At 40.3% G+C, this 9848-nt stretch overlaps 1 protein-coding gene across 1 annotated transcript; it reads right to left on the reverse strand.

The window, feature by feature from the left end:
* Nucleotides 1-2419: 2419 nt before the first annotated feature.
* Nucleotides 2420-9637, reverse strand: LOC124668243 (protein DECREASED SIZE EXCLUSION LIMIT 1-like). Its single transcript, XM_047205420.1, has 13 exons — nt 9516-9637; nt 9351-9413; nt 9195-9263; nt 8710-8766; nt 7923-8122; nt 7545-7600; nt 7274-7367; nt 6889-6955; nt 5561-5643; nt 5345-5436; nt 4363-4469; nt 2981-3044; nt 2420-2773 (listed from the first exon to the last, which is right to left on the reverse strand). The coding sequence occupies exons 1-13, from the start codon at nt 9635-9637 to the stop codon at nt 2636-2638; spliced, it is 1212 nt and encodes a 403-aa protein (XP_047061376.1). The 3' UTR covers nt 2420-2635.
* Nucleotides 9638-9848: the final 211 nt, after the last annotated feature.

Here is a 9848-nt window from a genome sequence, read left to right on the forward strand (position 1 = left end):
CCCCGACCTCTGGCGATGTGTCCCTTGACAACCGGGACACCGTCGGTGTAATAGCTCAAACTCTGCTCGTTTAGCTCGAACTTGTTCAGCGACAAAAGCTAAAACCCAAATTGACTCGTTATAAGCCGATCGAGTCGAGTCGCGAGTTTCGATTTGTAATTCCATGCCTAATCTTCAGCACAAGCCAAATACACTGGGCTCCCCTATTTGACTCGTCAAGCGAAGGGTATGCAGCGTTCGCTTCAACAATCCCCTGGTGGGCCCACCCATTATGAGATTAGCATGTTCGTCCACGCGCTGACTGTTGTTCGTTCAGTCGTACGTTTCGAGACAAACTGAGATTCAAACTAAAAAGCGCAAATTTGAAAATTTTCAAACATGAAAAAAGTTCATAGATGAAAATTGTTCAACTACAAAATAATCAAAACTTTAAATTGTTCAAAAATTCGAAAATGTTCAAATTTAAAATATTCAAAAAATTAAAATGTTCAAAGTCTTAAAATTTTAAGTTTCGAAAATTGTTCAAATCCAAAAAATGTTGAAATTTAAATTGTTCAAAATTTGAAAAAATGTTCGAATTTTGGAAATGTTTACATTTTAAAAAGTTCAAATTTAAAAAGGTTCACATTTTTAAACATGTTGAGAATTGAAAATGTTCAAATTTTAAAAAAAGTTCAGAATTTGAAAAAAAAGGATTTAGAAACAAAACTGGAAAAGAAGGGAAATACAGAAATTGAAAAACAGAAAACAGAAGAAGAAAGAACAGGAAATAGAAAGAAAAAAACCACCCGAAACCAGAAAATCCGAAATGAAAAACCGGACCAGAAGGATATAGAAGTTTCCGAAACCGGAAAACCCATAACTGCCAACGATCTACTGGGCCAGCCCGTTTAGAGAAACGTATGAAGCAAAGGGGAAGGGGTACGCGTAGGCAGGCTAACCAGTGCGTGAAGCGTCAAATAGGGTTTGCCCTAAATCCAAGGGGGGGTGAGGTGTTGTTGAACGGGGCAGGCTCCCACGTCGCACACGCATCCATACGACACAGCCACTACCAAGAAGCTCTCCTACTCCGACTTCCAATTCAGAAATACGCGGCTTTCCAATTTCCCCTCTTAATTCCGAGTCAGAAACGAACACGAACAGGACATGGATATCGTATGATCCCAGCACAAAACTTCACGGCCACGGCTGTGGGCAGAGGCTATAAATACCTACACGCGCAGGCGTCAGCTTTGCACGCAAGCGAGAAACAGCTATAGTATTGGTTTCGATTCGATTTCTGGTGAGAACTTAGAACAGCAAGGAGAGTCGAGGTAGCAAAGCAGATGGCAGCCGGCATGGAGCGGTTCGTGGCCACGATGGTCTTCTGCGAGGCGCCATTCGACGGCACCATGGCCCCCGCGGTTCCCGCCGGCGAGGACAAGGGCAAGGGGGCTGACGACGGCATCACGGCCTCGGAGGTGGCGTCCGCGTTGCTCGAGGCGGCCAAGGAGTACTTCTCCTCCGGCGTCGCGTCGTCGGCGCCGGCGCAGCGTGACGAGGATAGCGTGGCGCTCTTCTTCGAGGTTGTCGCTCTGGAGTAACTGGACTGGATCGACGCATGTGCTCAATTTCACGTAGTACTTGATTTTTCTTTTGTTGATCTGTAGATTGCTAGCGCTAAAGCTCCTCTCTGTTGATTGCTAGGAGTAGCTAATGTACTACAGTACTAGGTGCATGTCTCGTTTATGTCACGAGGAACGGAGTATTAATTAGTTCCAGTCCAGTTACGCCATATTCCGGGAGACCAAACTGTCACAAAGGCAGGGATCGTTGGCAATTTTAGGATGTGATATAATCAGACTGGAGTCGATTTTAGGGTCCATTTGATTCATAAGATTTCTCGAACTCAGTAAACGCTCTGCAGGTTAGGGAAACTACAAAAATAACAACAAAAACCGTTTGACACGCACCAGAAAAAACAAATAAATTATACCCAGAGATTTGAGTGGATTGAAAATTCCCTGCAACATATTGTACAATTGATCCTTAAGGCGAGCTTAAGCTTCAATCATGCGAATCAAAGAGTATCTATATCAAAAATAGATCCATAAGAATTTGAATCCTCCAATGATCCTATAAAATTCCTTCAAAAAAAGAGCGCTAATTGCTTGCGAAAAACAAGAGGAAAATAAATCATTAATAACAAGTAAACGCAAGCTCACAAATCTCTGAATATTAATTTCAGTACTCTAAATGGTTATCAACTCTAGCAGGTTAAATTAACAATATAACTCCTTCAAACCGGACTTTTTTTACATGGTAAGGTAATTTAGCCCCAAAAGTCCAAGTTCTGGAAAATTGTGAAAAAAAAGACATGTATAAAGTGGCAGGAAGACGCATGCCCTTTTTCATAAAAAAAACGAATGAGCGGTTGCAAGGCGGGAAAATTAAGTTATCGTACAACAAACGACATTGAGTTACAAGCTAAGTCAAGTTACAGTAAGTTAACAAGTTTCTAAGTTACACTAAGTTACAGAACATCATATACCATTTTTCCAAATTTTCACAGGCACGCTATTTCTAGAGGTCCTCTAAATGTATGATCTTCACCAAGTTTTAAATATCATGATCATATGATATCACTATCAGATTGCTATTTCTCAACCTCCTCTGTTGCAATGTCAACTTTGCTGGGTGTTTTGGGAGGATACAGCTCCCATAATGCAACCGTGGTATCCACCGAGCAGGAGGCCATCAATTTGCAGTCATGTGAGAAAGCCACCGCATTACACTGGCAGCAAAAGAAGAAGCATACAACTTAAATGTAAGTGGAATTCAGCCAAGTGTATGTAAAGAAGTAATTGAGCTGATCGTGTGGGCCATATTCCAATTCCAATTAACGTAAAGAGAACTGAAAGTTACATTCTTGAATCTTGAGACTAACTGAGGGATGCTAGACGCGAAAAGAAAATGTGGATGCGAGAACGAAGCTGCATACCGTAGCGCTGTGATACTTCAGAACTGCCAGAGCATTTCCTTTACTGTAGTTATACACTCGAATCCTGAAAATGATGCAACACACCAAAGATTACACAAACGCGATGGTTGTAAGCATATATAAACAACTAGAAGCATGTTTGTCATGTAGAAGAACATCGCCCAAATGTAAAGCTGGCCAAAGGTGGACGGCTGGACGACATGGAGTATGGCTCACCATGACATGCATAGAAATAGAATATCTAGGCGTCCATGGTGAGCTGCTGGGCAACAACCTTGGAAGAGGTTGTGAGTCTGTATAGAAGGGCTGGAGAGTAGGGGTAGGGACAATTAAGATTGAATGGAAGGGGCGATGGAATCTCAAGCAGGACTCCTTGCAATGATGTCCCTGCTGTCTTTGCTTAACTCCTGTTTTCTTCGACATCTCCTCTCTAGCTTGCACGACTGCTCTATTTCTCAATTAGTTTGCCTCTCAGCATGGTACAACTGTCATTGACTTCTTCCATGGTTTTTGCCTTGCTCCATGCCAGGTACAAGTCATGATCATGCCAATCACAAGACATGATTAAAAGAAGTTGCCCACGCCCTTTTATTAGCACCAAAAATCAGGAGCCATCCATGTACTTAATTTATATTCCATTCCATTTAGGCATGCTTTTTGAGTCGCTGATTAGTCGCTGACTAATTGCCGAGTCTCTTTGTAGAAACTAGGGCAACTCGCGACTAATTTCGACTAATTGGCGACTTGGACTGACTAATCGTCAAGCCAGAGGGCTGATGACTCAACTTGGCTCGGCGACTCAAAAACCTCACATTTAGGTACATTTAGCCCACTACTGAATAGTAGTGTATCAAATCAGATGCAGTTACTGACTCAGGAAATCTGAACTATGAAGCCAATAAAAAGGTTAGTGAGTGCGTTATTTTGGATCCCGGCTCACTGGAGCCCTTTATTTTGAACATTCCAAAATTGTATAATTACAGTTTTAAAAAAATTGAAAAAAATATGTAAATATAGGGAATGATGTATAATTTAAGTGTGCAAAGTCTCAATCCGAAATACGTTCTATTCTACATTCTACTATATACAAAAAAAAAAATTATAGATCTAGGATGTGTGAATAGTGCACATCCAAATCTTGTTGGATTTTATCTCTTTGTGTATCCCATAATACATCGTACTTCAGATTGAGATATTGCACATTTCAAGTAGACATCGTTACCCCTGTGTGCATTTTCTTTTCAGGGTTTTTTGAAAATTTAAAATGCCGTTTACAAAAAATTTAAATAGAGGGCTCCAGTGAGCTCGGGCTCCAAATGCACCTTTCTTATATTAGCATCTCTTGTAAAAGATACAAGCCAAGAATGGGAAAACAAACAAACCTGTGATCCCAACCAGCGGTTGCTGTAATCTTGTTATCTGGACGAATCGCAATGCCGGTTATACCAGATCGCTCAATTTCTATCTCATTCCTGAGAGAAAATGTGCCCTGCAATCAAGACAACTACATTTCAGTTGTGACTTTCAGAAGTTATGGCTCTCAGATAAAACTGTAAGCACTCCAGCACAGATGATGCATGTGATGAAACGGATGCAGAAATCACAGAAGGAGATGATATGTCAAGCTATTGAGTTTGAATTAATATGAGGTAGATCATACAGAGATGCTCGATTTTCCTTACAAGTGTAAACTAGCTAGCACCACACCTATCAGTTATCACACATACCTATTGTTCCAAATCTGGCTAACATTGAAGTGTGAGAACTGTTAAAACTGAAATCTCAATGTAGCTGTAATTTGGATATGGAGATTCTGAAAAGCAGGTATATATAATAGTATAATACATAACACTGCACCATCAATTTTTGTACATAGAATTGATGAATGCAAAAGATATATGTTCTCCATTTTTCCCTCACCTCGAGTTTTTTCAAATCCCGGATAACCATAGCAGCCTGCCAAGTTTTTTTTTATCCACTTATTCTGGGAACCAAACATTTTGATATCATCTCAGTATCTCTACAAGTAACAGGCAGTTGTGACTTAATCCCTAACTGATGGTTTGTTACCCCAGTGCTCCATCTCACAGGAAGCACATCCTAGTCCTTACATGTCTTCTGTGTAAAGGTAAATTGTTATAAGCACTTCATGGATGCATGATTGTGTTACCGTATACTTCAAGAGTATTACTAAATCTGTATTGGAAGTGACATAAAACGTAAAGAATAAAGATTTCAAGGTGCATTCGGGTTTGTAGGCTACTACAAGTATATAACAAAGATTTGTATTCACAGCACAAATTTTCATGATAAGGAGGATATCTTATATAGCAGGAATAAAACATAAGAAAATTGATGTCACACCTTCTGATGATCAAGGGTGAACATGGCTATTTTACTATCAGCGCCTCCTGAGATCCCACCGGTGCATAACCCATCGATAGCAATGGATAAAGCTGCACACCTGCATCTTATTAGATCATACATTGCTTCATTCTATCGAATCAAAGCAAGATAGAATAACTACTCTTGAAAATGGGAAGTCAACAGAGTTAAAACTGAGAGGTTGTAGCATGAGACCTGATTCCGAATGATATTTCACTGAAGATAAAGGTGACCCAGGCTTTCGTACATCCCACCAAAGAGTGCTTCCATCTTCATAACTGGTGGTCAAAAAGCAAGATTTATTAATAAAAGAAACAAGTACACTTTCCAAAACTGAACTATTGCAGAAGTTCACTGCCCAACCTCGAAACCTGAAACAGTTCAAATTTTAAAAACAACCGGCTTCAGAGTTCAAGGTTGAAAGTGAACAGCAGTAGTTCAAGGTTGAAAAGTGACGTTTCTTCATAAAAACGACAGATTGTTGAACTGAACATATTGGCATCTATCAGTGAGAATAGACAGTTTAGGTAAGAAACTAAATACTGTCAAACAAAAATGACCAAAAAAAGCTTTATGTTCTGGATAACTATAAAAGTAGCTTTCACCAACTCCAGAAGCATACTATGGGATTGTATATCAATGATTCAAGCTTAGGTCCCAACTATTGAATACCAGATCATATTGAATTGTGATATTATAGTCAAGAATGAGATATTACTTAAGTTCATAATGTGACTGGTCAAAAGCTTCATCACATACTACTAAATGATTTAACCCTTGAAGCATACTCGCTTCAATTAATGGATTTTCTATGTAAGAGAAAGTTGTTTTGTTGTTTCCCATTGCAACTATATCAATTACATGCCTTTGCATTCATAATTAAAAAACTTTGAGAGCTAATCAACTGAATATGGATCAGCGATACCATCGCACATACCCCAGGAATACACACAACGATGGTTACGGCTAACAGCATATATGTGCACTGCATATGGTCATTATTACACTTCACTATACTCTACAAATAGTGATCTATACACTTCACAAAACAGCATCCCTACACTAACCATAATGATTTTGACCAGTATAGCTTTCCACAACTGGGAGGGATGATTTTTGTTAGTACTATCTAAAATATATAGTGGAACGCTAATTCAAGTGAAATATAACCAGGCTACAGCATTTGAGTACTGTTTTCATTCCATGTCATTGTTACTATCCATATAACACGTGAGACATATTTAACATCTTTTTTATTATCTGTGAGACTGTGATTACTACATGGCACTTCGAACCTAGATTCCCAAACAAATGAAGTCGGAACAGAGGCCAGAGGATAAAGGAGAGCATGGGTCCTGGACAAAGATCCATATTTAGCCACAATTGACATAAGAAAGAGCTCAATAGTGTTTTACTGAAAAGAGTTCAATAGTTTTACTTTGGATACTCCACTAAGCTGCCACATACAATAAATACCTTGCAGTATTAATTACAAAAATATTTGGCTTGCAAAAAAGTTTAACCTCGATAAAATATTTATATAGCCTCCAGATTCGCATGGGATGAAAGCTTGCACGGCCATGCACAGACCTACGATCAACAGAATTACAGTTTTTTACTTAGAAGAATAAATAGTGAGGATACTCAAATAGAATTGAACAATTTAGAGGAGTTTTGTGATTGTACTGAAGATGCAGACTACTATACTAATTCAATAGTTGTAGACAAGAAAATGACAACGGCAAAAATGGTGGAGGCTGCTCAGATATTTAAGAGTAAATACTTCAAGGTTCTACTAAACCAGACATCAAGTTACCACCGGATATACACACTAGGTTCAACCTACACTTGGTATTTTATCACACACAAAAATAACTAAAGCTAGAGTGGTGACGAGTGAAGACAAACCTCTTTGCTTGGTAGGGTGAACTGTCACATTAGCACTGCATCTTTGCGGCAAGCACATTATCTTCCTTGAACTTTTAATGTCCCAAAGTTCAATCTGTAGGTTTTATTTTGAAGTGACAACATAAAAGCAGAGGTAACAAAAGCAACAGAAAAACACAAAAACACAAAATTACAGCGAGGTTTGCTTTATCGCATTATATTAAATTTAAATCAATAATTCTATATATTGATCACCAAGTTAGGGAAAAGAGTAGCATATTTTGGAACTAACCTCGGAAGATTCTTGACCCGCGATTGCCAATATATTTTGTCCATCCAAGGAACTGCCTAGCAAATGCATAATGAAGTCAGCAATGCAGAAAGAGCTTCCTTTTCTCAACAAAAAGTTATCGGGCGGCATTTTCTATACAGTGTGGTTCTTTCTTCTTACTGATGGCATATTTGAATGTCAACAAAGTGTTATATAAGACCATCTTTTTACAGTAGGGTCTTTCATCGAAATTATAAAAAAAAAATTGTATGTAGTTGTCCATTTACCGAGAGGCAGGCACTTCCATACTAAGTCAATAATTAATAAGTGCATATAGTACAATTAACAGGCTAATGCCGCCTTCAAAAGTTATTGGATTCTGAAATGGCCGCACATTACCTTGTTCGTATTCTTGGGTTGCCCCTGCAGGATTTGCATCACGTGATCCTGCATTTTCTCCACTAAGTACTCTGTGTGGCTCAGTGTCACTATTAGAGCAACTCAAGCCAGATTGTATGCCATGTGCAGAACAGGGAACCTTAACCAGTGACAACTTGCAGAAATGGTATGTACTTGTACTGATTGTAAATATGGGCCTCCTGCAGGAACACAAATACCGGATTTATAAATTCAATAGGAATTCATAGATTGTGCATGGGCCACAAAGCCTGCTAATAAGTATATTGTCTTCCAGATCTCCACATGAACCATTGACATTTTGGCTTATCCCCAAAAATGCTTCACAAGAAAAATGGAGAGTTTTGCACACATCTAGACCAATCATAGGGTGAAGATATATAGGAAAGAGAATTCGTGGTTCCACAAACACCTGGTTAATTTAGAATTTCTTTGAAAGGATACCACTAGTCCACTACAGTTAATGGATGGCTACAAGCCTACAACATAAAATTTTTCTAAAAACCAAAAGCACCATAAAGGGTGTGCCTTTCCTATAAGCTATGACAGATACTATCAGACAACGTGAATTACGTAATCCAGATGAAATGGTAATCAGAACAATATCCTGAATTTGCTCATTGCTAACTGATATTGTGGGTGTCGCACTTAGTTTGACGATAAGATCAATAGCATCATTTATATAATATGACAGGTCTCGACTTTCTTTTTCGAAAAGAAAATATGTCAACCCTTGGCATCTTACGACTGCACATGCAGCAAGTCATACCGTGAGAGCCCAGCTTCTTCAATAACCCATCCTTTGCACAAACCATCCCTTCCCTGGCTGTGTCAAAATAAAATAAAATAAAGTTACTGATGAGAATTCAACCAAAATCATCAGTGGAAAGAAACATGCACAAAATTAGCCTCAAAAGAATTATCTTCTGACTACATTCTGCAATGCAATAGAAGCAGTGTAGAAATTAAAAAGCTCTTAGATGGTTTCAGGTATATATAAATTTTCCTAGGAGGTTTAATTCTAATTACAGTACAGTACACCTTCTACAAAGCCATGTTCAGCAACTGTGACTCAATTCTGAGATATTACACTGATTCAGCAACAGTATTCCAAATATATCTAAGTCGTGCTTATACTGACTATGGATATGAAAAAAATCTTCTCTAGCAACAAGGTGCCACTACATCCATGGAGCTCATTTTCAGATATCCAATAACCAGCACTCCTGACAAAATTCACCTCAATTCACTCACCTAACAATCATGTTCCCAAGTCCGGCACCAGCAGCGATCGAATACACCCCAGCCGCTCCGCCATGAGCCCTGCAAAATCACACGCCATCAACAGCCAACCTCCCAAAACCGAATCAGCCGCTGCTGCAGTCTGCAGTGCAGAGGCAGAACCTTTACCAGATGGAGGAGACCGTGCGGTGGCTCGCCGTGTCCCAGACTCTGAGTTCCCCGTCAGCCGCGCTGGACGAACCAAATCACGGACCAAGCATGAAGCATCAGAGCACAGCACAATCGCATTCAAAAGGGTTTGATCGCAAGGGGTTCAGGGTTTAGGGGGAGTACCCGGAGAAGAGGAGCGGCAGAGTAGGGTGGAAGCAGGTGTCGTTGACGGCGGCGCGGTGGCCCCGGAGAACCGCCACGGGGTCCGGCGAGGGGCGGCGGCGCGGCTTTTCTGGGTTGGCCATGCCCTCCGGCGTGCGGAGAGAGAAGTTTTATGGAGGGGGTCGGGCGCCCAGAACGAAGGGCGGAGGAAAGCTAGAGGGAGAGGGGAGTGGCAGGGAGGCGCGGGCGTGGCGTGCTTCGTCCCGCCGCCATGGCTGCTCTGTGCGGCGGCTCTGTTCGCTAGAGGAGATGAAATTTACGGGGGTAATTTTGGAATACCAAACAAACTGACAG

The sequence above is a fragment of the Lolium rigidum genome, chromosome 1 (assembly GCF_022539505.1).
Source record: "Lolium rigidum isolate FL_2022 chromosome 1, APGP_CSIRO_Lrig_0.1, whole genome shotgun sequence".
In the NCBI taxonomy this organism is placed as follows: domain Eukaryota; kingdom Viridiplantae; phylum Streptophyta; class Magnoliopsida; order Poales; family Poaceae; genus Lolium; species Lolium rigidum.

What these genes read in the sequence shown, in the direction of transcription:
- LOC124668243 (XM_047205420.1), bottom strand. Translation starts at nt 9,637, where the DNA reads ATGGCCAACCCAGAAAAGCCGCGCCGCCGCCCCTCGCCGGACCCCGTG. An exon ending in GAAGAAGCTGGGCTCTCACG is followed by an intron (nt 8,123 to 8,709) that starts GTATGACTTGCT and finishes GTGTTCCTGCAG; the next exon opens with GAGGCCCATATTTACAATCA. An exon ending in TCACCCTTGATCATCAGAAG is followed by an intron (nt 4,470 to 5,344) that starts GTGTGACATCAA and finishes TCTTGATTGCAG; the next exon opens with GGCACATTTTCTCTCAGGAA.